General features: G+C 51.4%; 1 protein-coding gene across 1 annotated transcript; it reads right to left on the bottom strand.

The window, feature by feature from the left end:
• Positions 1-2,239: 2,239 nt before the first annotated feature.
• MICALL2 (MICAL like 2) lies at positions 2,240-27,190 on the bottom strand. Its single transcript, XM_013177133.3, has 17 exons — positions 26,888-27,190; positions 20,253-20,301; positions 16,066-16,207; positions 14,186-14,346; positions 13,390-13,511; positions 12,343-13,011; positions 11,949-12,124; positions 11,036-11,111; positions 10,601-10,716; positions 9,922-10,074; positions 7,135-7,190; positions 6,500-6,623; positions 5,812-5,902; positions 5,337-5,410; positions 4,911-5,025; positions 3,886-3,932; positions 2,240-3,794 (listed from the first exon to the last, which is right to left on the bottom strand). The coding sequence occupies exons 1-17, from the start codon at positions 27,028-27,030 to the stop codon at positions 3,709-3,711; spliced, it is 2,400 nt and encodes a 799-aa protein (XP_013032587.3). The 5' UTR covers positions 27,031-27,190; the 3' UTR covers positions 2,240-3,708.

Raw genomic sequence — 27,190 nt, 5'->3', positions numbered from 1 at the left:
CTGCTCGCTTGGTTGCTGCCGGAGGGGCCCCGCCACCGTGCCGAGGGAAGGTTGGTGTGTGGGTGCTCACGAGGTGCACTGGCCTCGTGCCACCCCTTTAATGAAGCCCCTTTCCCCCTGAGCCCTGCACTAGACTGAAATGTCCAGGCCTAGCTCCTGAGGACCCACGTCCTGCCATACCAGCGCTCCATCCATCCCTTCCCAACATCGTGGCTCTCAGGCATTACCCTTCATCCTGACAGCCAAGGACCAGGCTGTCACCTTCCGAGCTGAGCCCCAGCCTTGCAGATGGCTTTGGTCTCCTCCTGAGCAGCTGGGGTATGGATTTATCCAGGTGAAAACAGGAGGCAAACGCTGAAAAGTAGCACCTAAAGCTCTTGTAAGCAAAAGGCGCTTTGCATTTACAGCACCGACTGTGACAAGCCCTGGCCACTTAGCTCTGCAGTAGGGACAAAAAGCTGCCGGCAGTGCTGCCCTCGCAGTCAGCGGGATAAATGGGGCCGTTTGCTGCTCTGTCTCGTCAACTCGAAGCATCCGAGTGCAGCCACAGGGCTCCCCTCCTCTCTGTGCCTATTCCAGATCATCTTCTTCCTTGGTGAAGAGGGAGCTGATGAAAGCCAATTTCCCTTTGTGCTCATGGCGAATAATTTGGAGAATTCCCCTTGTTTACTCAGAACTGTTAATGATGCGTCAGAAATTACCTCTGAGATTGTAATTAAAGAAAACGGCAGAAGAGAGAGAGAGACACACACATACACACACACAGAGCCTAGTCACAGCTTCATCTGCAAGTCATGAAGTGCTGGAGCTGGCAGCTGCCTCCCCTTCACCCCAAAGCCCACAGGAGGACCCCAAGACCCTCCTAAATGGCAGAGGTTCAGGGCTGCAGCCCCCAGACCCTATGCAGCCTCCCACACGCCTCCATTTCAGCTACGAACAAAGCAGCCGCAGCACTCCGGGTATCTAGGAGCTGGGGAGGCCACGAACCCGAACAGGAAATGAGTGGGAAGCTCAGCCCTCCTGAAACCATTTTGGAAGTGGAGAGGCTGACCTGGAAGAGCAATTAAGCTCTCAGTCATCACCAAAACGCAGACACCCACATGCACACAGTGACGGAGCAGCCAACCCCCTGCCAGCCTGACCTCGGGGCTCAGTGTCTGGTGGGGTTTGAGTGGAGCAAAACCAGTCCCCTCCTGCGGAGAAAGGAGAGGAATTTGATTCCTGTTCGATTGCAGGAAGGTGCCCGAATTGCCTCATTACTCAGGGGTGACCACTGTTGGGGGAGAGGCAGCACGAATTAGTTTCCCAACTCCTCCCTCCCGCTCAGTCCCAATTAGTGAGTGCCTGCCTGCTTTCTGGCAGCAGTAGACATTCTCACAAAACCAAACCCTACAGGAGGCCGTGGGGTTGTAACTTAAACACCTTGGGATCATGTTCCTGTGTAGACCCAGCTCCTGACTGCCTTCAAGATAGGTGAAGATTGAACTGCCCTGTATTTCCCAGAGAGGGAAGGGTTGGATAAGTTTGGATGGTGCTGCCACCTCCAAACCTGTACAGACTAAATTTCTTGAGGCTGGAGAATCTGAGCCTAAAAAGATAAAAGCCTAGCAATCGTGACAGTCCTAGCTGACACACCAACAGGAAAGGAAGAGCTTCCCAAAAAGCAGACCAGGATATCAAGGCACCGCACACCAGTCTCTGTGGTCAGCATGTCCCCCAAGCCCAGCTCATCTTCCTCTTAAGGTGAGCACAGGCCACCACCGAGCACAGAGCACAGTGGCAGTGCTTCCATCGGTGTTTTGCCTGATGAAACTGCTGTTCAGCCAGTCAGGTCACCAGGATGACAGTTCTACCACGGCAGAGCCAGCTGGAGCTTGTCTTCTCCCTCAGACTGCCGGCTATGCTGGGGTCCTGCAAGTCTTGGGGATGCTCGTGATGCTAAAGCAGCGAGGGAGAAAATAAATGCACTTACCCATCTGAGAGCCAGGGGGAGTTTAACACAGGAAAATCATGGAGAAACCCTTTGGCTCTACTGCTGTCCCAGGACCTGTGGCTGGTCTGTGAGCTCCGGGTGGTGAAGCTCCTCCATTACAGGTGTGCAAAGCCGGGCCAGCTCTCCCCTGCATCCCCTGCTCCCACCTAGGGTCACCCTTGTCTGCAGAGGGACTGTCAGCGCTCGCAGCAAGCAGGACAGCCCACACCCAGTAACCCATGCCTAAACTCTTTCTGGGAGCCTGAGACTTGCACCAGCAGTTCTTTATTGGACAAAAACATACACAGGTACACGGTGTCCCATATCCATGGCATACTGTGGGCACCACGAAACGCCTCGAGCACTTGGTACCTCACTGAGCTCACCCCTGCGGTGCCAAGGGTGGGCTGCCTCGGACAGAGAGTCCCACTGCCACCTCGTGGGTAAGGCTCGCATCGCCTCCACTTTGCCACAGGGCACAGCGGGCAGCAAACCTCCTCCCAGCAAAATCCCAGGCCCCGCCGGAGAACAGGACCTGGAGAAATCTCAGAGTACTCTGGCGTGGAGGGAGGAAGGAAGTGCAAGGGAGTCTACATTTACCAGCGCTTGAGGCAACATTCGTTATTCCGATCTTTCCCTGCCCACGTCTACCCCTGTTGCCAAGGTTGACTGGGGAGAGAGGATATTGCCACCCAGGGCAGCTGCCTGGCTGCAGTCACTCTGGAGTGAGGATGGAGGGGAAAGACTTACAGCCTGCATCCCAGCACCTATCCTGTCCTGCTCCTACTGTCCTGGTCCCAGGCTGAACCATGGCAAACCCTGAGGGTGCTGGCTGTCCAGGGACAGAGACTCAGGAGAGGAATGTTCATCCCACAGAGAAAACTGGTGGGTGAGACAAACTCAGTTATCCCTTTCTGCTCCCAGTTAGCATCAGGCTGTTAAAAGAATACTTCTGTTTGTCTTCAGTATGGTGGGCCACAGGCAACAAAGACCCTCCTTCATTGTGCAGTTCGGGAAATAAGGAAGCTAAAAATCTCCCCCACAGAGGGAATGAAGCAGTGAGTAACCCCTCATGGCTTTGAGAAAACAGCCTACATCAGCTCTCAGAGAGGTCTGGTAACAGAGCACTATTGCTGAAATGTCTCTGGGCCTAGGACATCCCACCCCATAGTTCAGGGGGTGGTTCTGCTCTCTGCTTCCCCTGGCTGCGGGGCCTGCAGCTACAGCTTGCACGGGTGTAAAAAGGGGGAGGCCCTCAATCTATCTAATGCCCCATAGCACCTCTCTGTGCCAAAGCACACACAGAGAGGGAGCAAGAACTGCCCTGTCAGAAACCAGCCCAGTATCCTTGGCACAGCCCTGGCGGAGATGAGGGGGGCACTGCGGGGTGACATGCAGTGCCATGCTCCGGCACTCAGGTCTGCAGTGACCTGAGCAGTGGATGTGCAAATTGAGTTCTACCCTCCCGAGCTGCCAACAAAGTTGAAGCCAGCTCTGAGCTAGCTTCAAAGAAGGAAAAAATGCTCTTAAAGTCTGTCTTCTGGGAAAGGTGCACCCCACACCAGTGAGAGGGGACTTGCACTGTCCCTTTGGTCCGCAAACCTGCAGTCTTCATATCAGAGAGGAGAGAAGCTTCATCACAGTCCTGCACAACTCCAGGAAAGCAGCAGTGAGGAAGGAACATCCCTTTGACAGCCCCTGCTGTGCCACTGGGCCGGGGAACATCCCTCCTGAGTTTAACTCTTATTTTTCTGCTTCCATATTTTGGACAAACGGAACTTGTTCTTCTTCTTCTCTGGCTCCTGGTTCTCAAGAGATCCATCTGCAGGAGAGGGAGCAGATGCAAAGAAGGTTGAGACCCACAGCCTCGCTGCTACTCAGTGCTGCTCTCTAACAGCAGAACAGGTCCTTACCCAACTTCTGGATCATGTTTGCCAACATCTGGTCCTCCTCTTGCTCTCTGTAATGGAAGAGCATGGCATTAGAAAACTGTGCTCTGTTTCACAACAAGGTGGTAGACGCTGCAAAACGTGCAAAAAACCACGGCTACGGTCCTTCCCCCAGTCAGAAGTGACCAATCCCCACAGCACACCCCAAAAAGGGGATGGGAAAAAAACAGTTAAAGTCCTAGACATTAGCAAATTACATCTGCTTTTACACCCCCCTTCAAAGCAATGGCCTGCACGGGGATTTCCAGATCATGGCAGTCCAGTGCTACAGCAGCAGAGCCTTTCCCCAGCTGGCCTATGAATCATCTGAGTTTACCCTGCTGTGAGGCAACGCCACACCCCAGGAGAGGAATAAAGATTGACACTCCAGTAGCCTCGGGTGCTGCAGAGGTGCTCACATCACAGCCACCCTAGGGCTTGGGCAAGGCCAGAGCCAAAAGCCTGGGCATTACTGGAACCTTCCAGGTGGAGTTGCTGCCCTGAGAGCAAGAAATGGATGTTGTTCTCAGCAACCAGAGGCACGTATCCAACTACTTGACGCAACAGTATTCCTTTGAACCTGGGGAAGATCCAGCTGTCAGCACAATGGCTGTGGCTGTTCTTTTGCCGTAGCAGACAAACAAACATGTGGCTTCATGCTCCCAGAGTCCTCCCGGGGTTCACACGCTGCCTCCAACTCCCCATCTCCAGCTTCTCCCTTTCTTGCTCCTGCTTTATACACTTTCATAGTCCTTGTCCTCAGAGCAACGTTACCTTGAGAGAGCACTGAACATGGCTGCAGACCTGATTTCAGTTTCTAACAGGTGCCAAGGAAGCAAAAGCAGCAGCATTTAAGACAAGATGGTTGGTGACAGGTCAACACCCAGCTCTCGTGGAACAGAAGTCTGGATTACAGCCATTTGTCCACCCCTAGAGCCTGGGCAGCAGAAGAATTACAATGCAAACCACTCCTTGTGTTGGCTCACCCCCTAACACCCGCAGGCCCTCACCTGATTCTGTCCTCATCCAGGCACTCCACGATATTATTCCGATCATTGACTGTGTTCAGGTATGACTCCAGCAGTTCCTTCTCACGCTCCTTCTCTCTGTGTGTCTTCAGTTCCTCTGCACAAGACAAGAGAGGCCCCTCTTACAGCTACAGGTCAGTACCTCCCCACTGGGGCTCCTGCCTTCACCCTGCTCCAGCAAGCCCCTCTCACAGGCCTGAATTTGATTATCCTCACACTCAGGGTTACATCTCACATCCCTCAGAAAACACCTGGCAGCTTAGTCAGGAGAGTTCCCCAGTGAAACCATAATCCCTGGCAGGCAGACAGCATCATTCGGATCTGAAGGACATCTTGGGGCTGGTGCGCAGAGCGTAGGTCTCTGCACAGCCAGGGACCAGCAGAAATCTCAGTGTAGCTGGTCCTCACCTGGCTTGTTCATGAGGTGTCGCAGCTCCATCTCAATGTTCCACTGCTGCTCCTCCAGCTTCTGCTGTTTCATCCTGGAAGAGACCACAGAAGTGATGAGTTACGCCCCACCATGATCCAGGGCTGAATTTTTCTCATGTCACGCTAAAGTCTCATCTCCGCATGGCCCACCACTTGGGCAGGAGCTGGCAGGCTGTGAGAAATTTGCCCCCATCACATTTACAAGGTTTCCCTCACCACAGGCTCATCACAGACCTTAGGGGCTCATTTGTCCATTCAGTGCTCAAAGGCCTATTAGCTGGATGGGCCAGCATCCCTCAGGATGCTGGCAGTTCTCCCATAGACTTCCTCAAGTCCTCCCTCATCCCGCCAGTTGGCAAATTATTTTGGGGGCTGCCACGCTTCCTCTCCTTCACTGCTTACTGCTTACAAGTGAAGTGTGTGGAAAGACAGGTGAATTTCTGGTTCTACTTACTTGTACATCAGCTCCGATTCCTGTCTCAGCAGCAGCTGTTTCTCATGGATGAGTTTGAACCAATCCACCATGAGGGCATCCTCAGACTCATCTGCAAAGACCACAAAAGAGCAAAACACCTCCAAAAGCTGCATCAGTTTGGTTCTTCCTGGCTCAAACACACTCTCACTTGAAGGAGAGCCCAGGGTAACTTGTATGAGCCATAAGCAACCTCAAGTGAAAACAGCTTGTCTTTGGTACTCTGAGATGCAAAGGAAAGGAAGCAGACCACTCCCTGCAGAAGGAAGCTGCTCACAGACACCCTGTCACAGGGCACCCTGCTCATTTTCCATGTGGCTGGCTCAGCTCTGCCATTCTGAATGAACCCACTAATCCCTGTGGAATTGGAGCTAGCCATGACAGCCAGTCTGGCTTGGGATTCAACCACCAGATAAATAGCAGCCTTTGACTCCCAAACTCCTTGATCCTCAGCCAAATAAACACAAACACCTTGCTCAAATAATAGGTTAGGATACAGCGTAGAGTGGGTTCCAAATTCCCAGGGCTTTATTTCGCTGTACTAGCTACCTTTGGTAACTTGGTGTCTCACACGTAGCATGAGCTCCTAGAAACAGAGCCAAGAATGCCCAGGGGTAGGACATGAGCCTCACACCTTCCTACAGTAACAGAGCCCCCTGGTTTTCTTTACCTCCCTCGCAGCCACGCAGCTGCTTCTCCAGATCCACTCCTTTCGATTCCAGCTCATCCAGCTGCTTCTCAATGTCACGTACCTTCTCCTGGATTTCCTCCTCAGGGAGGTAGTCTGGGTGCAGCTAGGAAAACAAATGTAGGAATGAATACATCTCAGTGCCCTAAGACTGCTTCCTGAAGGCACAGCCCCAACAGAAATGGGAAATGACACAAGGAACTCAACTGTAGAGCCATGCCCTGGAAGGGCCAAGTCAGCAGAGATGCAGAGCTGGCTGGTCACACCAGAGTGGTGGTCATGGCAATGTTACAGCTCTGTTATACATTCACTAGGGTGATAATATCTACCTGCACTTGTCAGTCCACAGACATTCCCCCTCCTTTGTTGGAAAAGACTGTGTCCACCAGGATTTTGTTATCTATGGCTCTGTCTCATTCCAGCCTCTACTGTCCCCTTGCCCAGGAGATAAATGGCAGTATCTCCTTCTTGCCTCTGCTCCAAAGCCTTTTACCCCTTCCCTGAGAATTCAGGTAAACCCTCCAAATAAGATAACCTGAGATGTATCTGGGCAAACACTTCCGCAGAATAACCAGCAACCCCAGTCTGTGCCCATTACACCCCTTTCCCAGCCATACCTTGGTTGGGGACACTGCTTCACAGTTCTGAATGTTAATCAGAGCAGAAGATTTATCTAGAAGGGAAAAAAATAAACCCCACATCAAACTTTAAACAATTTTGTGCTGTGAGACAGTGCTTACACCACTGAGAGCACAAGAAGCCCATGGCACCCAACACAGGGCACTGACAATACACATGCATTGGCAGGCCCAGACTAAGGTGAAAGATGTGTCCTTGGGAAACATCACAGCCTGGTTTACTCCTTGCTGCTGGACACTCAGATACTCCCAGATCATGGGGTGCTGCTTGCCTCCTCTAAGCACAGGCTGTCTCCTAACCGTGGTGGGGCCTGGGGGCTTGCACCTGAGAATAGTGACTTCTGTGTTCATTCATTATCTTGTTAAAATTAAAATATATTTATCGTGGCAAAAAGCACTGCTTATTAAGCTTCCAAAGGACAGAACAGAAGTATTGGGTTACTGTCACAAGAAACTTCAAGTTACAGTTAAAAATGTCTCTCTAGTGCTCTTGTACAAAGAAGAATCAGTAAATACTGATGAAACAAAGATAGTCTAGGGGACCTTAGCATAGGCCTCAGGAAACTAAGGTTCAATTCCTTCCACAAAACACTTCCTAGGTGAGAAGTCCCTTTGGCCCAGCTACACAGCATTATTTAAGCCCTGGACACCTATTACAATCAATCCTTAAGCAATGTGTGTTTGTTCCACTGCGCCTCAGCTTCCTCTGCCCACCTGTGCTGCGAGGATAACTACAGGAGAGTGTGAGGTATTCGGATACCCGAGGGGCTGGGCTGGATAATTACCACAGAGAGAGCAGAGAAGCACACGTGGATGATGTGATAGGAAGGAAGACTCTAGTATTAAAAGAGCAGAGCTGTAAGAAAGGCAGCACTGATGCAGGCTCGGCACACACAAGGAGAAAGACAGGACAGACAGACCAGGGAGCCCCCCGAGAATCTCTTGCTACTGTGCCGACTTGCTGATGAGAAACTCAAGGAAGAGCTCAAGGACATCTCTCAGATTGCTCAGTCCTTGTTCTAACAGGCTTTCTAGAAGAGTGGAGAAGGAGCAAAAGATGCTGGGTACGGGATTTGGTAATCAGCTGTGTTGTCTCTGCATGGCTGGCCTCCATCGGGTCACTCTTCCCTCTGGATGTAGCTGGCTTGCTGCCCCGTATGCTACCTGCAACTCACACTTCTCTTAAAGGTTCCTCCAACACGGACCTGGCCTCCCATGGGCAGCCTGCCACTGCCTCTCCCAGCTCAGCGCTGCGTTTCCAGGCTCCTTCTGGGTGACCTCTGCAGCATCTCTAAGCAGGGCAGAAAGCTGCACCACTGATCAGGAGAAAACCAGGTCACTGGAGAACAGCTAGCAAAGTCACTCTCTGCTGACCAGCTCGAAGTCTGGTGTCCCCTGATATCCTCAAGTTCTGTCTTGACACGAGATGGGCAAACTGGAAATAGAACAGGGGGCAAGAAGAACCCAGAGTCTCCTTTTTCAACAGAAAACACTATCTACACCAAAGAAAACTAATGATCTACAGAAATGCTCATCATCTACAGTCCTGTGAAACACACACAGTATTAAGGGCGTAACTGTTCACAGAGGCTCTCTGCTGAGGTAGAAACCTATACAGAGGAGCACCAAGTCTGTCCTTAATCCACAGGCTGCCTAGAGACAGCAGCAAGGAAGCAGCCTTTCAGATACCAGGCTTGCATATGTGAAAACTGGGGGCAAACTGCTGGGAAAGTTGCCCACAGGAGGCACTCCCACCAGCAATCACTAAGCTTTAAAAAGAGATATAAAACCAGCCTCCGTTATCTTAACAGCTCACTTCCTGGGGAATGATGTAATGGTGAGCCTCGTGACTGAGTCTGAGAAAAAATGAGATGGAAAGTTCGGGGAAAATGATGGCAATAGAGGCTTGCTAAAACAGACAACATAATTGCCATTTGAATGCTTCTCAGCTGTCAGACCTGAAGGCTAAGGACAGTGCTGGAGCCAGCTAAGAAGTAAAGCATGAGACCATCAAGCCATGGGGACCCATCCTACTTGCTCCAAGACAAACATCAGAGTCAGAGCTGAGCCCTGCTCTGAGGATCTTCTAGTTCAGACAGATAAGACAGAGCCAGACAGGGTAAGGAAAGGGGAAAACACACAAGCTGAGCATACAGAACAGCAGCAAACATCAGGTTAGGTCCATGAAATTTCATTGTGGTAGGATATATAAGAGGGAAAGCAGCAAGGACAACTGGGCAAAAAAGAAGAGGTACACAGTGACATCGAGGTTGAACAGACAAGAATAAGAAACTGGATTAGGAGCAGGGACAAGCTGGTCAGAACCGGCTGGGACATCTTTGAATGTCCAAGAAGCAGCAGCCTTGGCTGGAGCTTCAGTGTGTTCCGCCAGCTGGAGTCTCTTGCTGACAATTCTCTGCATTCCTTTCATTTCCCAAAGCCACTCAACTGGAGAGGAACAGAGGCATCAGCTAGATCCCCGTTCCCCAAATCAGGAGATGTCCTTTTCGTAGCTTTGAGCCTGAAGAATGACAGAACAGTGACCCTGAAAAATCTATATTTTCATTTCTTCTCTTCCCACTGAATTCCTTGGCCTGGCTGGCTCCTGGTTAGCCCAAGATGGTTAATAAAAATTAACGACACAGATTTTCCCCCCATGACAACAGCCGCAGAAAACTCTGGGACGTGCCTCCCACACTGACCACTCAGGCCATCCCCAGCAGTGCAGAGGAGAGAGTGGCTTTAGGCAGGCAGAAGAGATCTTACATGTGGTAGTGCTTTGATTCAACTGGTGGTTGCCCTCTTCCTTCTTCTTGACAGAACCCCCATGGTCTTCCCAGCTTTGCTTTGAATTCTGACAGCTCCTGATAAGATCTGAGCTGGGGATCAACTTCTTCTTAACGACTCCACCAGATGAAGCTGAATTAGGAAGCATAGACAGGTCTTGGGTAAGAAATTTCATGCCTCGTCTCACAAAAATCCCTGTATTGCCCAGAGTCTCTGGCATTCATCACTAGCTGCCTTCATTTCTAGTCCTAGCACTCCTCTCTTGATGACACTGAGGAGCATGAGTCTGAAGAAAACAGAGAGAAACCACCAGTCACAAGGCCACAGTATGAGAGAAGGGTGGAGGAGAAGAAGGAAAGGTCAGGAACCATCATCAAGATTTCTCAGCAATACTTATTTATTCAAGAGAGAGTAAGCGAAATCTCGCTAGCTGTCTTGCAGAAGAGGGGCACACTGTGAGGACCAAGACCCTCTCCTTGGGGAATGACAGCTCTCCAAATAAAGGCACTGCAGGGCCAAAGCAGGTTTAGAGAGAGCAAGAATCCCTGTAAACAAGGCACCATCTCCACCAGCATGTTTCTCACTCTGTGCCTTGCAGCACTAATGCCTGTCCCCTGCCTGACCAGCAAAATGAAGGCAAAGCTTATATCCTTCATACCGGAGTCCTGCTTTGCTGATGGCACAACTAACGGACTTGGCTTTGTCTCCTTCTGTGTTGGGCTCCCTGTTCCCACCTGAGAGTTATCAGTAGGCTTCTTAGAGCCACCTTGGTCTCTGCAAAGAAGAAAGACAAAGGTAGGAAACCATCCCTCTAGCAGACTGGTCCACAGAAAGAGCTCTGGACATCCTGGGCCGGGATCTCCAGCCATGACGGTCACACTTCTAATCAGAGTTCAACCATTTGAAATGTGCTCTCCCTTCCCAGAAATGAAAGCCTTTGACTTTTCCTTCAAATTGTTGAAAAAAGAAGCATTGAAACGTAAGAGCTCTTCCCTCCAACATGCACACAGACCTGCAGCAACAAACACAGCTGCAGACATGGACATCCCCACTCACTTGTCATGAAGACCCACTTGCTTGAAAAAAAACTTACTTGTTGGCCACAGGCTTCAACCGAGATCTCCAATCTGCTGGGCTCTCAGACTTGTCTTCACCAACATTCATGGTTTCTAAAGGAAGGGACGTAGAAAGATAATATCAGATCCAATAGAAAGACACAAGCCAGATTTGTGTCTCAGGAGGAAGAGAGAAGCCGTGCACAGAGGTAGATGTCATCACCTTACTGCAGCAAGCCAGCACCAACTCAAGTTTAACACGAGCAGATTCACATACAGTAGGTAATAAATAACCTTGGTGGCATTTTGCCCCTTTCAACTCAAATGTTTTAAAACCTGTGCAGCTACAGAAACACAGCCACAGCGGAAATGAAGACATATTTGACAGCAATACAACAAAAACGGCTTAGATCTTAGAGAGCAAAGAATGGTGGAGGAGAGGGAAGACAAAAAACCCCACAAGCTCACAACAAACTCCGCGCAGACACTGTTCTCAGCCCCCCAAAAAACATAAGGAAGTGGTTGAGCACTCCCAGAACATCAGACCCTAGCCCACTGGACAGTCACTGGGGAGGAAACTCAGTTCAAAATAGACGAGAAGGCTGGATAGCTGGGAAAGCCCCAGTTGTGGCCACAAAATCATCCTGAAGTTATGACAAGGTCTCCAGCCTGGGAAAGCGTACCTAAACCTCTGTAATCCATCATGATCGCAACACTTGATGACAGCTACTACAACTTCAAATACCTGGAGATCCTCAGAGAAGAAAAACTCGCCCTGCTAGAGGCAGCAGTTGCACAAGGACAAATGGAAGTGTGTTGATCCCCAGAACGCAGAAAACACATACGTAGTGGTACAGATAGGAAGTATGTGAGCCACTGACATGTTCATTGTGCTGGCCCAAGAGGAGGGCATAAAGTTGTCAGAGCTGTATTCAAACCAGTCATCCTCACCTTTGAGGCCTTTTGACTCTGGCTTGTGCACAGAATCAACAGGTTTGCTGGCAGCCTGACTCTTGGGCAGAGGCTCTGTGATCTTTTCCTGTTTTGGTGCTGTGTACCCTGTTTTGCTGGACTGTGCTTTTGGTGCTGGACTCTGCCATTGAGAACTGGAGGGAGAAAAGTTGCCACTGCAAAAAAGAACAATCTAATGAGTTTTGAAAGTCTGTCCTTTTTCAAAGGACGGAGCTTTATACTGAATGGTGTTCCAAAGATTTGAATGAGTCACTCTATTTGTCTTTAAATCCCATCAGAAACATCAGTCAGGGAAAAAGAAAGATGCAGAGACTTCTCCAAGTTATGCCAAAGTCATCCTGGGAATAAAGAGGGAAAGGGAAATAGCACCTACCTACTGGATGCTGAGGAGCCAGTGAAACTGAGTCTTCCTGGCCTGCTTGGAGAGATTTTTGACCCAGCCAGAGCCTGCATAATATGGTTACGTGCCTGATTCTTCTCAGTATCCTCTGGACTGGCTGCAGCTTCAGTTCTGCCAGAGGTAATTTTACCAGGGCTGTGAAAAGGGACATGTTTTGTAGTGTCAGAGGTTTTATTGCTGAAGGAGTCTAAAGACTGAAAAAAATTTTCTCGAGCTTGCTGTGTTTTTGTTTTTGAGGTTGTCCGAAGTGGATCTGACGGGGTACCTTCACGAAGATCTGTTTTATTTCCCAGCGGGGTACCTTTGCAGTCATCTGATTTATTTACAGCTGAAGAAGACCATGGAGTATTTAGACTTTTGAAGCCAGAGCTTCCAGAAGATGAAACAGATGGCGTGTTTGAATTAGCGAGGCCTTCCTGGCTCGGTTTCTTCAACACCTGCTCCAGTTTCTTGGGTTCTGCTGCTTTCTGGAATGGCCTGACAGTGGCAGGGGCTGGGCTGCTCTCAGGTTTGTTCCCGGTGCTGCGGAGTCCAGAGATCTGGACACTGTCTGGCTGTTGGTGGCTGTTACAGATGAACGTACCGGGCTCAGGCCCAGCTTTGTAGCTTCCAGGAAGAAGCACGTTCCAACACTGCCTGCACCTGTGGATAAAGAAGTCTCAGAGCACATCCTCTAGAGCTCTGGGGCCATTGACACACAGCTGAGAGTGCAGGCACAATTCCACTGCCAACGCAGGGAGGGCGAAGGTACCACACTGGCAGCGAGCAGACCCTGTGTGCGTTTCGTTAGGCACCAAAATAGGAACTGCTAACAGCACGGCCCGGGGTAGGAAAGGCATGGATGAAAACAGACCTGTGCAAAGAGCTTCCCTTACGCACAGGTCAAGAGACTGGCTGCCTCCGCTCTGTCAGAAATGTCCTCCAACACCATGAATGCTTCACACCTCTCCCTCCAGTCCCAAAGGAACCAGACTGCCCCTGAGACCCACAGGTTTGTGCCCCCCCTACAAGGAGCTGTACCTGAAGCAGTTCCTGTGGTAGAGCTTCCCATCAACCAAGTGGCGCTGCACCAGGTGGACGTGGTTCCCGCAGATACCACAGCTGCTGCTGCGGATATTCCCACTCTCTGCCAGGACCCCTTTCTGTGGGAAGAAGCAGTGGTGAGCGGGCAGCGCTGTGGCCTGTGTACAGCTTAAGAATCTCCCAGATAAGCATTTGACGTGCACAGCCAGTTGCTAGGACAGGGAAGGGATATGCAGGAAATACTTGCTGTGGCTAACCCCTAGTTTACGCAAAATGGAAGAGGATAGTGTAAAGGGAACTTAATTCCACATGGCCAGACGGCCAGGGTGTTTTGCCTGCAATTGGGAAATTGAAGTTCAAAGGTCTCTGAATTGAACTAGCTCGTGAGCTAATTACCCCAGTGAGAGAGGAGCTTCCCTTCTTTCCACTCTGTTGTCATCCCTGTTCTGCTTTGAAACTGTTTCCGATAAATTAATCCATGTTTTCTATCAAAAACAAAAACCCTTCTGTTAGAAATCTCCATCCCCAAGACCTACTGGCTAGGAACAACATAGCCATATCCTGAGACACCCATGGCGTGTTCACCACTAGATGAATCCCAGCTGGCTGATGGCTTTCCAGTGACTCCCATCTGAATCTGTGCAGTAATCAGATTTCTGGATTAAATCTGAAGCAACAAGCAGAAAGTTTAGAGACTGAGGCCCCATCACTAGCAGCCGTGAACTAGGATAATGCTCCCTAGCTCGCTGAACAGATTAAAGGTATAAAGAACAGCCCCAAACCCATTTCTTACTGTGGTGACCGGGGAGGTTTCTTTTGGCTTAGCTTTGGCTGGTGGGTGTGCAGGAGGCAGTTTTGGAGACACCGGCTTGGGAGGCTCTGAAACCACCTTCTTCCCAACAGGCTGCTCCTGAGGTTCAGAGGAAGGACGCTTGATTCCAGCCATGCCTCCAACTGGAAGAAAGGAAAAAGGGAAGATTCTAAGGGAGCATAAGGAAAATTCATGGGTTTAGGAGTTATTTACAATACAAGAAGATCCGGGGTGCCTGACGGATAACCTGCAAAGCATACAAGGAGACTCAGGCTTCCTTCACAACCAGTTCTGTAGTGGAGCGAGGGGAAAGAGGCAACAAGCGAGTTTCACCAACATATGCAGGAATCATCTGGCAGCTGAAACTGCTATTTTTTTTTTCTTCTCAGGGAAATTCCCCAGAAGGGAATGAAAAAGTGGAAAAATACAAAACATAGATGGTGTGAACAAAACGAGAATCACCACAAAAAGCCTGAAAATGCCCAACCCTCTCTTCATTGCAGATGAAAGACAACCCCTCTAAATTCACAGCAAGCTGAGAAAAGAGAAACACTGGGCTCCTGACTGGAGGTGGTGGGAGTGCCCTATGTCCTGGGAAATGGAGGTAGACTTCCCGGGGATATAAGGCTTTATGTACAACTGCGACAGACAGGACTCCTCATCTGTCTCGCAGAGATGTTATTTTTGTGTCACTTCCTATTCTGAGTGTCTCCGCACTCCTTATGGGAACTCAGCAGTTATCTGAGCCGTAGCTTTGTTTTAAGAGCAATCAGCTAAATGACCACCCATCTGAAAAGAGATTATACCCTTCTGAGTAAATACAGGGGATATCTGAGCAGGCTGCAGGGAGCAGAGAGGAAGCCCAGTTCCCAGTGGTCTTCTCTCAAGAAGGCCAGCTGTCCAAATCAACACCCAGGGCTCTTTTACCACAGAGCCCAGTGGAATGGTGACACCAGACTCAGCAAACTCAGGCTGAGCCCTCACTGCCTGCTAGTTCCATATATTGAGCTCCCAAAGCCCGGCACAAAGCTTCAGCTCTACTCTTCTGTAAAATCCTGACCTCAATAAAATATTGGCTGCTCGCCCTCTCTGGCCTTCTGCGTCCTGCTTATTTCATGGTCCTGCTGGAGCCCATTCAAAGGGCACGGCGATAGTATTAGGAGTCCGCTTGGAGTCAGAGGGCACATTCCTGGCTGGACTCATTTTCAGACACACACATTCACCCCAGCAACAGGAATGCGACCAGAGCATTTTGTGGGACACTAGAGAGTATAAAAATGTGCCGTGCCTGATGATGTGGTAGGCGAGAAGCTGGGGAGGAGGGAGGAAAGACCCCAAACTGACCCAGATTCCCACCACTTGGCACAAACATGATGGAATTTGTTTCAGTAGGGTTTTAAAACAAGAAATAAAAAACAAAGTGAGGGAGGGAAGAGGTTATGGAGAGAAAGAGAAAGCATACGTAAACGAGTGAAGAGGTGGAGGAGGGGGAAGAATTCAGATATTAAAGGCAGCCCTCTGGTGTGGCAAGGACTGGTCAGGGATGGAGGCACAAAAGAAAGGAAAGCTGAAGTGTGGACCACAGAAGTGAACCTTCTGTGCTCCTACCTGGCTGGGCCATAATAAATTTTAGATTATATTTTAAATTCTAAGGCACTTTAAAGATGAAGCACAGCCCTTGTGCCCTTCCAAAAGCACTGGTGCTGCTGCAGTAAGCGAAGAGGTCAGATCCCCCACTGAAATGGTTTTGGTACCAAAAGGCCTCCATTATGTCTATTTTGCCTTTTGCTTGTTAATGGGCAAGAAAAAGCACAAAATTAAGCCTCAATCTTGCCCACCCCTCCAGGGAACACGGCACTTACTTGGAGACCGTCCGTGGAAGTAGTTATAATACTGGGAAACGTAGGTGATGATGCTCAGCCTGTCTGGTACCCTCAGAGCAACCATATCCTCTGCATCCAGCAAGGCTGGGATTCCCAGCTCCTCTGCTGCCACTTGAAACGCCTGGGGAAGGAAGAAAACAAAAAAAAAATGAGGGGTCTCATCCAGCCCAGGCAGCAGAGCCGCTCCTCATCAGGCAAAACTGCACCGCAAACTCAGATAATAATTCTACTGGGGAACAGCTGCACCAGTTTAACTCCGACATCGTCCAGCCCTTACAGGAACCAACGGAGTCGTGGCTTCCAGCCACCGCGTTGAGAAACTCAGGCAGGGAGCCAAAAATCTGGCCTGGCAAGCTGGCCGTAGCTCAGTGCACGGGAACTCACCTGGGTTTCCCCTGCTCTTCCTCGAGCCTGCCTCTATCTGGATGCGCACAGCTGCGGAGAGCGAGGCCTGGCAGAAGGGTTTGTGGCAGCCCGGGCTGGCAGGCTGGCGTGCAGGCTTCCAGCCCGACCTGGAGCGCTCCCCAGCTAGCGGTGCGCTGGTAGGTGTTTGCAGGCAGCCTTCTATCTCTGAGCGCCGTGCAAATGTTAATGCTTCCTGCCTACTGCCTGCTCTTCCCCATCTGAAAAAGGGGAAACCTCGGGCTGAGAAGGAAACCATTTCTCCCAGGCTAGAAAGCAGGAATAGAGGAATAACGCAGAATTCCTGATACCTAACTCCCTTCCAGCTTAACCACTTCCATGCTAACGTAACGTGTTTGGGGCAAATATACCTCTTTGTGGTGCCCTTTGCTCTGACACTGCAGGATCAAAGCCAGATAAAGGACAGAAAAGCCGTTTTGTTTTGCCACTACGCAAGAGGACAAAAGAAAAAAGCAACATCCCTAAACCAACTCTGCCTTTGCTCAACTCACCAGAGGACTTTTGCTACGGATTTTCCGCAGCCCTCTCCCATCCTCGCCTACGGGAAAAAATCCTTTCCTTCCCCCTTTGGGGCATCACCTTCAAAAAGAGCAATGGAAAACGGCACCTCAAGGAGCAGAGACACAAGGAAGGCTCCTGCTGAAACCCACAGTTAAATGGTTAAAGAAAGACTTGCACATATTAAAACCCTCTGCATCTGACCTCTGGCGCAGACACACAACAGGGCTGGTGTACACGCTCGCTATTCCTGCTTAGAAGAAACAAACAGCCACTATGCTTTTAGCAAGATAATTACCATTTTTTTCCATTGGGTATCCCAGTAAAAATGTAACCGAGCTGACATTATGCACGCGCTCAGCCAGTTACCTCTGGCTGCATCATCCCGGCTGCCAGCCCAGCCTGGCACCTGCCTGTCTTCTAACCTCATACTTAATATGGTTTTTGGAGTGTTCCCCATCCCGCCGGCTGCACGACTGGTCTGACCAGTGGGGTTTTCTCGCTGGGCATTCCCAGAGCCATGCCACCTCCTGCTACACGGTGCCGTTGGTCAGACCTGTGCGATGGGCACACAACAAGCGTGAGGATCTGCCTGGACCACCAAGAGGAGGGTACTTACTCTGTGCACACAACCAGTTTGGCCAGGACGCGGTGAGCAATGCAAAGGGCAGCATGAGGATGTAGTGTCTGTCCCCTGTGCCTTCTGCGTCCTCCTGTTCCTGGGAACTGCTCTTCCTGGAGATTAACAAGCCCACCGCCTCACCTGGCCCAGTTGCTTTGCCCTCCCTGCCTGCCCAGGCTGGCCTTTAAAGAAGTAACGTGACATTTCTCAGCAGTGCGGCTCCAAGGGCTTTACAAAGGAGGTAAGCACCGCTGCTCCCGTTTTGCGAACCCTGCATAGAAGAGGCAAAGAGGTCTGAGGACATCTGATATGGCCAGGCACAGCTCTTCCCTGCTGTACCCACTACACCACGCCACCATACACTAGCACTGAAGAAACTGGATGCAAGGTCGCTAGAAACCTCTCTCTTATTTATACATATTTTGAAATCTTTAGCAAAAAAAGACACCAACAGCAATTTCTCTCTTTTTTTTTTCTCCTCTTTTTCTTTTTGGCACTTGACGAGTGACACATTCTTTCTTGGCAAAAAGACCTCATGTGGCAAGTCGCAGCCTGGACAAGATTTTTTTTGTTGAGTAATACAGCCTCTTTTCGGAGTTACTGAATAGTGAGGCACGAAGGAGGGTCTGAACAATAGCCGAGGAGCAGCGCTGGGAGAAATCAGACCACTTGTATCCCGAGAGCAGCCAGAGGAAGAAAGCCTGTGATGGAGAGCGGTCCGAGGAGGGAGGCCAGCCCAGGAACCCGGTGCCACGGGGAGATGGAGGGGACAATCCCACCCACGGCAGAGCCAGGCCAGCGGGATACCAGCAGTAAAAGGGCGCCAAGAACAGATGCAGTAAAGAAAAGAAAGCAAAATAAAGGGCAAACTAAGAAACAGAGGAAAGGGAGGGAGGGAAACACAGGCTGACATAAGAGAGCGGAGCAACTGTTTTTATGAGAGGCACAAAGAAGCTTTTCACTAGGAAAAGCACTGGAGGTCAGTCTACAGCTCATTTCCCAGAGAAAAACAAAGTTGCCAGCAGAACAGACACCGTCAGCCAGATGTGAGGAAGGAGCAGCACTCGGGGCTTTGCAGCACTCTAGCCAGGATGACCGTCCACGGCAAAGAGGCCCTCGTGCCTGCCAAATACCAAAGCTCCCAGGCAAAAACACTCAGCGTGAATCTCACCTGCAAGAGGGAAACACGCAGGGCTGAACCCTGCAGCCCAAGTAACTGCTCATATACCACAGCCCCAGCTCAGGGAGATGGTGCTGCCCCAGGGCAGCAGAAATTAGGGAGCACACGGAGGTGAGGAACACGCAGGATCCCAGCTTTTAGCTCTCCTGGAGGAAAGACCACTTCAGATAGCTCACTGTGTCAGAAGATGCTGTTCCTCCAGTCCGGACAAGAGTAAGCCGCAGTGGTGTGTTCACTGCCTGAGCTCCGGCCAAGCAGCCACAAAACTGCGTGGAGCGGTGCTAAGGGGAAGAGAAGCATTATAATCTGATGCCTCTCTCTTTGCAAAGGGGAAAGGGAGAGAAAAAATCCTTCCTCGGAGCACTAAGCCCATGCTTGAATCCAGAGCAGGAGGGGCTGGCCTGTCCAGCTTCTACTTTCTTTGTGAAGAGAACAGGAGAAACTAAAACCTTGTCCTGGAGCGATGTGCCCAGGCAAGACGAGGCTTTAGGACCTCTCCACCTTCCAGCAGCTCTCATCCCCTGTGCTGGGAGCAGGCAGAAGCGGTGCAAGCAGAACCCTGAGCTTCTGTTCTTGCGCCAGTACCTCCCAGCTCCTGCTCCATCCCTCTGAAGCACCAGGTACGCACCATGCCCATGCCTGTGCCTTGACCTCCAGCATCTGCTGCTGCCTCCAGCCAGGCAGAGGGGTGGCAGAGACCACGCTCATGGCCTGCAGCCAGCTGCCTTCTCCTTCTCCTTGCTGACAGCAATTCTTTCAACACCATTTCCCAACACACTCAGCTACCAAAACTGCCTCCCCTTCCTCCGCCATTTCCATTGCTGAGGTCCTGTCAGGCTGGGGCATGAGAGCATCAGCCATCCTGCCTAATTCCTGCTCTAGCTGACCAAGGCGCTGAGCACTGCTCAAAATCAGAGCAGTGGGGGGGAAGCAACGTTCCCCTCTAAAGTACCAGGCTGCCCAGCTCTCCCTTTATAACATCCCAAGCTTTGCCTTCAAAAAAAGCCTGCGTTCACTTTGAGATGAGCAGCCGTTTCCAAAGTACCTTCCATTCAGATTGCGATGTGCTATGTAAGGTGATCAGAGATGCAAGAAGCACACGGGAGTCGTGGCTCTCTGTGAGACAAGAGCTGGCAGAGCGAGCAGAGCTGTGCACAGCAGAGACGGTGACACAGTCAGTCCCAGGGGAAAATGGACACACTAAAGACAGGCATCACGATGCAGCCAGTGAAGAAACGTGAGCAGTCTGAGGGTGCTTTCAAACAGCCAGCGAGCCTGGACATTACTGTTCAAATGAGAAGGCTGGATGCATGCAGAATAAGCCAAAGGATCCGAATAAGGCACTGTCAGGTCACGGCACCTGCAGGGTTTCTGTTGGTAAAGCACATAAGCAAGGTGCCAGGCCGTAGACTAGACCAGAAGAAAACATTAAAAGCCACTTACCAACTTGTTGTTCTCATATACGTTTTCTTTACTGAGGGAGTTGAAGTTTCTGAAACACAAAGAAGAGAAAAACCTCAGGCTGGTGTCGTTGAGCAACCTGCTTTGCTTCCAGCTTCTCAAACCTCTCCGAGCCCCGCTGGTCTGGGGCACAGAGCATCTCCTCCCTCCCTGCCTTTTCAGGGATGCTCCGGAGGGAGCAGCCTGGCAGATCCCGTCTGAGCCTGCAGACGGCCGCAGACCTGCTGCTCCTCCTGGGACAGGAGCGGCCAGGAGGCCCAGCAGGCGCAGCCATCTGCCCACGGGTAGCACAACACATTTTTGGCACGTCCACCCTCGCAGGGCTGACTTCTGCAGCCTCCCGCGGACAGGACATGCCGACGCCAGAACAACCCGGGCAGGTTCAGGGGCTTTGCTGAGACAGCCAGGAGCAAATTCTAACTCGTGTTTTTTTGGTGTTTTTGTTGTTTTTTTTTTTTTTCCTCCAAAAAGCCTCGCTTCTCTCCCACCCCGAGAGGAGAAACCCATGGCTGCCAGCCAGACTTGCGACACTCTTTCCCTGGAAACATTTTCCAAGCAGACATCCATCTCTGCCCTTCCTCCAAGTCATCTCCACGAAGAGAGACCACAGAACTCGGAGAAGGGCTGGACACCTCCAACGCTGTGTGTATCTCATGCTCCTCCATAAATCCATACCCTCTGATCTCAGATGCTTCTGCTTCCACCAGTTCACAAATTCTGGTTTCAAAACCTTCTTCTTTCTCTAGCATAGCTGTACAAAACCAGGAGCAAGAGCCTGCATGAGAAATACCTTTGCCCACAACACAATCCCGTGACTGATAACACCGAAGTTGCCTTTAAAAATCTCGTTCTCCTTTCCCTGGGGCTGTCACTTTTGATTTGTAATCTAAACCAATAACTGAAAAGGAAGAGACAATTACTGCTTGCAGTTACAAGCCAAAGTCAACAACCCTTCTTCATTTTCTGTTGTCCCTGGACATCACTTCCCTCCTCCCCTCTCCACGGCTTGCTCTCCCCTCCCCAGATTTGCTCTCCCCTCTCTGGTCCAGCCCAAATGCCACCTCTGCAGGGGGCTAGGCTGGGAACTCACAAACTGGGAGCGGAAGACAGGCAGGAAAGCAGAGGGGAGAGTGAGCCTGTGCCACGGGAAGCAGAGCCGCAGTACGGCATGCTTTTCCCACACCCAGAGCGTGTGCCTTGCGGAGGAAACCTTCACCACCAGCCTGTTTGAAACTGACCGTCGCTTGCTGAGGTGGGAATATGAAACGGGCTGCTGGCTGGCAGCCTCGCTCTCCAGCACCGCTTCCTCCTGCCCAGGCAAGCACGCAGGGTCAGCTCCTTGCCGATAAGGCAGTTTCACTTTACAATCCTTGTGCTTCTTGGCACGAAGCTCAGTGAGAGGCTTTTATCAGCAAGGAAACTCTCACTGGCAAGCAAAAAACACTACACCACCAACGCTGCGTTTTTGTAGGTGGCACCTTTATCACCGATGCAGCGTTACCCCTGTTGGCCTCACCTTTAAAAGGAGCAAGGGTAGCGGTGTGAAAGCCAGGGCAAAGCCGGCTCGCAGTGATCTATTCATGAGACAAACACATGATCCGCACCGCAGCAGGGGAACTTTTTCCATGACTTGGAAGAGCAAGGAACAAGCCGGGTCCTTTGTCTGCTTCGCAGAGAAAGTAGAGCGTTGCATTATAAATAAGAAAGGCGCCCACAACCGGGGGTGTCCAGCACACCGCGGCCTGGGCTGCCCCCCGTTTCCCACATCTGTGGCTGTTGTGCTGGATAACAAGAGAATGAACAGGAAGCAACCACGAAGACCCAAAGGTCAAACTCCCCCACGAAGCACGCCAAGCCAAGGCACATCCCACCTTTAAATCTTATCCCCCTTCCTGCGCGATCTGAAGGGACTCGCAGAGGTTGTTCTCCAAGTGCTGCTCCTGCCCAGGCACTTCCCTTCCCTGAGACAATGGATTAGAAAGAGCGATGAAAATAACTACAAGACAAAAAGTTTCAGTGGAACAACAGATGTAATCATCCTGTTTTGTGTCAGGCAAGAAAACCAGCTTTTGTAAGAGCCAGCTGAGGGAGGTGGTTGCAGCCCTCTGCCTCACTGCCGGTTCTGCCCCTGCGGACATCCTGAACACAGGAGAACACCTGCGGGAGACCAGGGGAGCTCCGGCTTCCTCGGCCGTGCAGAGCAGTAACACAGCACCAGGGAGAGCAGGGAACAGCAGGAGCAGTGCCCACTCACGCGGTGAGCCCAGTGAAACCAGGCCGAGCACTGGAAACACAACGCCGTGAGTCCAGGCTTTGCTTTGCATCAGCACATCGAAGTGCAGATGCAGGAGGTACCTGCAGCAGATCTGTGCCGGCCTCAATAACAGCGGAGTGACCTATTTATTGTCAGCCCGTGCCTTTTACCCCCACCTTGCTGAGTGCTGTTTGCTGTGGTATCACCTGTACGGCTTCCCACTTGTGCGGCATGGAACAGAGACATAAAACCTGCAGCTCTGAAGGTGAATATCTGAAATCCCCGTCTGTTCCCCGGGGAGAGTGCAAACAGCCAGATCACCTGGTCGTTTCAGGAGCTCCCTGCCCTCTCAGCATCACTGTTTCCTGGCTAGCCAGGTGAGCAGTTTGCATACAGTATTTCTTTTGAAAGCTGGTGCATCTCCTATCTTGGAATATCAAAGCTCTCTGGACCAATGTAATCCTAAGAAAGCAAAGCTAATACTAAATGGAGAAGTAGGAGTTCTCCGCTGAGAAAACACAGGCAACTGAATTAATTGGAAGAGGTGAGAAACATAAATCTCACCCAAGAGAGCGCTTCCAGAGCTGGAAATAAATCAGACTGGAGTTTGCTAGCAAAGGAATAGAAGTGAAGTTTTTAGCTCTGCAGAAAGTCCTTCTCTTAGCCAAAAGCGGCCGAGCATTTGCCGTGCCCAGAAATCTCCGTGACCACCCACTGCTCCAGCTGCACAGACCCAGAGCTCACAGCACACCACGCTCCTTTGCAAGCACACGTGCTTCCCCCTCTGCTGCTGCTGCAGGTGCTAACTCAGCTGGAAACCTCACCTCGGAGCAGACGGAGGTAAAAAAAAAAGTCCCAGAGACTGCGGGCCGTGAGGGTTCCACAGAACCTCCTGTCTGCAGGCACTTCTGTCCTATTTCCCCTGGACACAGGGAGGTCTGTGCACTCACGAGGATCACTGGAAGAGAGCAAAGCACCCTTTGCCTGCACACAGACCTCAAACAGAGGGTTCGAGCCCAGCACGCTGTGCCGGGAATGGGAGCTTCCAGCAGTGCTCTATCTGGAGGTACAAACCACCTGGGACAGGGCTGGGAACCCCACGTGGAAGATGTCCCCCACGCACCCCTCCTCCTCTCCGCGATGCCTGCTCCACATTCCTCTCAACCCACTGGCGAGCCGCAACTAATAAAAGACGAGGCTGAGGACGAGTAATAAAAGAGGAGACTCCCTGACCCCAGGGCCACCCGCCTGTCACGCAAACCGCAGCCCCGCAGAGGCCAAGCAGGCAGCAGCTCTGCTTCGCCCCAGCCCTTTGCTGAGGAGATGGAAACCACGAGCAGCTCTCCCTGTCCGTGTTAGAGGCTCACAGCCTCGTCCCGTCTGGCTGAGCTGATGGCGACCCCAAGAACAGGGCTGGAGGAACGGGTGCACGCAGCTGCTCAGCGCCGGCCACCAAACATGCACGTCCCAGCAGCGCACGGCTGCCAAGGGGGATTTCACAACGGGTCCCTTCCCAGAACGCTGTTAAACACCCGCCAGCAGGCTGGGAAAGCAGGATCCAGGACGAAGAGAAGGAGCTTAATCAAAAACTTTCCTCGACATCTGGCATTAATACCGGAGCGAGTGTGCACGGCTCCCCTGCTGCTTCTAACCCACGTATCGGACTGAGACCACAAAACCCCCGGCTGGAGCTCGCACCGCCAGCACCGCCACAGCCAGCAGCTGCAGAGCAGAGCCCACATCACACTGCCGCGAGGCTTCACAGTCTCTGACACGAGGAACTTCAGGGCCCTGCTCTCATCCCAGAAAATGGGCTCGGACCTGCCTGATGATGTATCCGTGCCCGGCTGGGACTAGGTACCAAACATGCTTCAGCTGGAATGAAAGAAGTGAATTTCCATGGTGATTCAGTGTGTGCCTCCACGCCCCCAGAACCCAGTCTGTCTGCGCATCCTCGGGTGAGTGGGAAGTGAGCTGGAAATGCGTTTCTAATTTTACACAGCCTGCCCTGTTCACTGATAACATACGAGCTGACATCAGGCAAGTTTGAGAGGAGTTATCACATTCCCCATATGTTTTTTGGCAAGAAAATGAGAAGGAGCAAGAGACCTGCACCAGCCTGTCCTCTGACCCATGTAACTCTCGAGAGAAGCACATGATTATTACCAGGTTTTGTAATTGCTTGAAGTTTTCCTGTGAATTTCTCAGACTCCTCCAAGGAAAAATCCCCTCTCCATACCATGTACTTCTCAGTCCAAGAATGTAAACCAAGAAGGAAAACATGCTGTTGCAAAACCCTGCTGCAGTGACTGAATCGTGTTCTGCAAGTGATTTATACACAAGAGCTGCAGCAAACACACCGGGTTCTCCAAACACCAATTATCGTATTCTAGTTTTATTTTCTGTATGATGCTTTTAATCTTCAGCTAGGATCTTTGCTAGAAGCAAGGGGAGGAGCTCAGGATAAATCACTTCAAGCCCCTGAGAAGCAGGAGTCACAGCCACATGTGCACCCAGTCACCCTTTCCTGTCAGTGGCTCCTGAAATGCCAAAAGGATTTTTGTACATTCACAGGGAATTTGCACAAGTATTCAGCCCCAGGAGCTGAGGTACACGTGACACCTGGCAACCCTGGACACCAACCACTTGAAAGTATAATTTACTTCCAGCAGGACTTTGCCCAGTGCAGCTGGTGTTTTCCTGTATTATACCACTGACAGCAAGGAGGGAGGTCACAGATAAATGCTTCTCTTTGACCTTCAGGCAGTCTTGCTGAGCTGGTGCAAGTCAGAAAGACTTTCTGTAAGGTTCTGCATAAAGTCAGGCAGGATTTCCATCAGAAGAGGAATTCAGCGGGAACAGAGAGACGCCACAAGGGTTGTTTCCTCTCTGCAGCACAGGAGCGTTTACTTAAGATATGTCTATCCACAACTCGTGGTGCACAGTTCAAGGATTATAAACAACTCACTAAACTCACTTAAAGGAGTTTCTGAGCCTCTGCTCACACCCATGCTCCGGATGGGCTAGCAATGGAATCGGCCAGGAAGCGGTCCCAGGCCATCCACGAGCACCTCCCAGACACACCAACCTTTCTGTCCTGGTATTTCATACTCATGGGACTGTGAATGAAAGGAAGGAAAGGGAATATCTGGAGTCACATGGATGCGACAGCAAGTCAGGAAGCCATACACTGCAGCACCATGGTGACTGCCAAAGCACCGGCAAGGAGGGGACATCAGAAAGGGCGCGCCTGAAGTTCCTGCACGACCTCCTGCTGCCCAGGGCTGCTCTGACCGCTTCAACTGAGAGGAGAGAGAGCAAAAGGTTATCTTCTCGGGCTTCCACCAGAAGCAAGACACCTGCAAGAGAGATCTCTGCACACAGACACAAGTGGTAGGCTGTCCTGGGAGTCCAAGGCAAAGGCAGAATTCAGGAAACAGCAGGAAAACCACAGCACAGAAAACGCACCCCAGTCCTCCACGTCTGGCTGGGAGTGACCTCATGCTTAAATCAATACTCCTGGGCGATCTTTGTGCTGCTCCCTTACCTTGAGAAACTTGCCTAGTTTTTTTTTTTTGTATATATAGGTTTTTTTTTTTTCTTCTTTACAGCTTCCTTTGGCGATTTACATACCCAGAGGTTACATTTGGGCAGAGATGGGTCAAAACCCACGGGACAACAGCGAAGAAACCAGCAAGGACTGGAAAACACTCTGCCTCCCACGGACGGAGCTCTGGATGTGAAAACAACTTGCAGGAATGCAGCAGCTACCAGGCACCAACAAGGGGCTCCCTGTGACGAGGGCACTTGCCCAGCACCCAGGGCCCTGCGAGTGGGCTGGGGGAAGATGCAAGCTCTCTTCTCCACAGCTCCTCCAGAAAACTGCCCGCTTTCCTATTGTATTTCGTTCAGACCGCGGTCGCTTCTTAACTAATAACCCACGGAATTGCCATTTGGCCGAGCGGGGAAAGCCAAGCCTAAACAAACACAAACAGCGAAGAAGGAAACATTTCCCAAAACGGTGCCTGAACTTGTTTTGCAACAGAAAAGGACATATTTTAAATGTTTATCTTTCAGCCACAGCCTGCCACAGCTCCCCGAAGAAGGAGGAAAGGGGAAAAAAGGAAAAAGCAACGAGGGCAAAGCTCTGCTCAGAGACTTTCGCTGGCCCTAGCAGAGCTTGCACGAGGACCGCAACATCTCCTGAGGAGAAGACAACGGGACAGGTCCCTTTCTGTCAACTTTTTGTCCCTTTCCCCTTTTCTTGTGGGGCAAGCGAGCGCCCACGGAGCGCCCAAATGGCGGGTCCTGGCTTCGCCAAGCGGGCGGCCCATGTGCCGGCCTCGACGCCCGAGGTACTCACATGAGGTCGGGGCGGTGGCGGTGCAGGATGGCGCAGAAGGCCAGGCCGTCGCGGAACGAGGTGGTCATGTTGGTGATGCTGACATCGCGGTAGCCCTCGCACTGCTGCTTGCACCACAGCTGCAGGTTCTGGATGGCCGCCATGGCGCGGGCACAGGGCAGGGGAGGCGGAGGTGGCGATGCACGCCCCGGGGGGATCGGTGAGGGCCACGAGGAGCCCTCAGCTCTGTCAAGCCGAGCCGAGCCGTGCCGGGAGGGAAGGAGGGAAGGAGGCAGGGAGGCTGCCGGCCGTGTGGGCGGCAGC

Source organism: Anser cygnoides, chromosome 15 (genome assembly GCF_040182565.1).
Source record: "Anser cygnoides isolate HZ-2024a breed goose chromosome 15, Taihu_goose_T2T_genome, whole genome shotgun sequence".
Lineage (NCBI taxonomy): Eukaryota > Metazoa > Chordata > Aves > Anseriformes > Anatidae > Anser > Anser cygnoides.
Note: the sequence above shows the minus strand (reverse complement) of the source record. Positions and strands in the feature narration are given on the sequence as shown.

Excerpts from the sequence above, each read along its gene's own strand:
- MICALL2 (XM_013177133.3), bottom strand. The coding sequence starts at position 27,030 with ATGGCGGCCATCCAGAACCTGCAGCTGTGGTGCAAGCAGCAGTGCGAG. Across the intron at positions 16,208-20,252 it reads TATATGAGAACAACAAGTTG|GCGTTTCAAGTGGCAGCAGA; the intron begins GTAAGTGGCTTT and ends TTCCTTCCCCAG. Across the intron at positions 13,012-13,389 it reads TACCACAGGAACTGCTTCAG|GTGCAGGCAGTGTTGGAACG; the intron begins GTACAGCTCCTT and ends CTTTATCCACAG.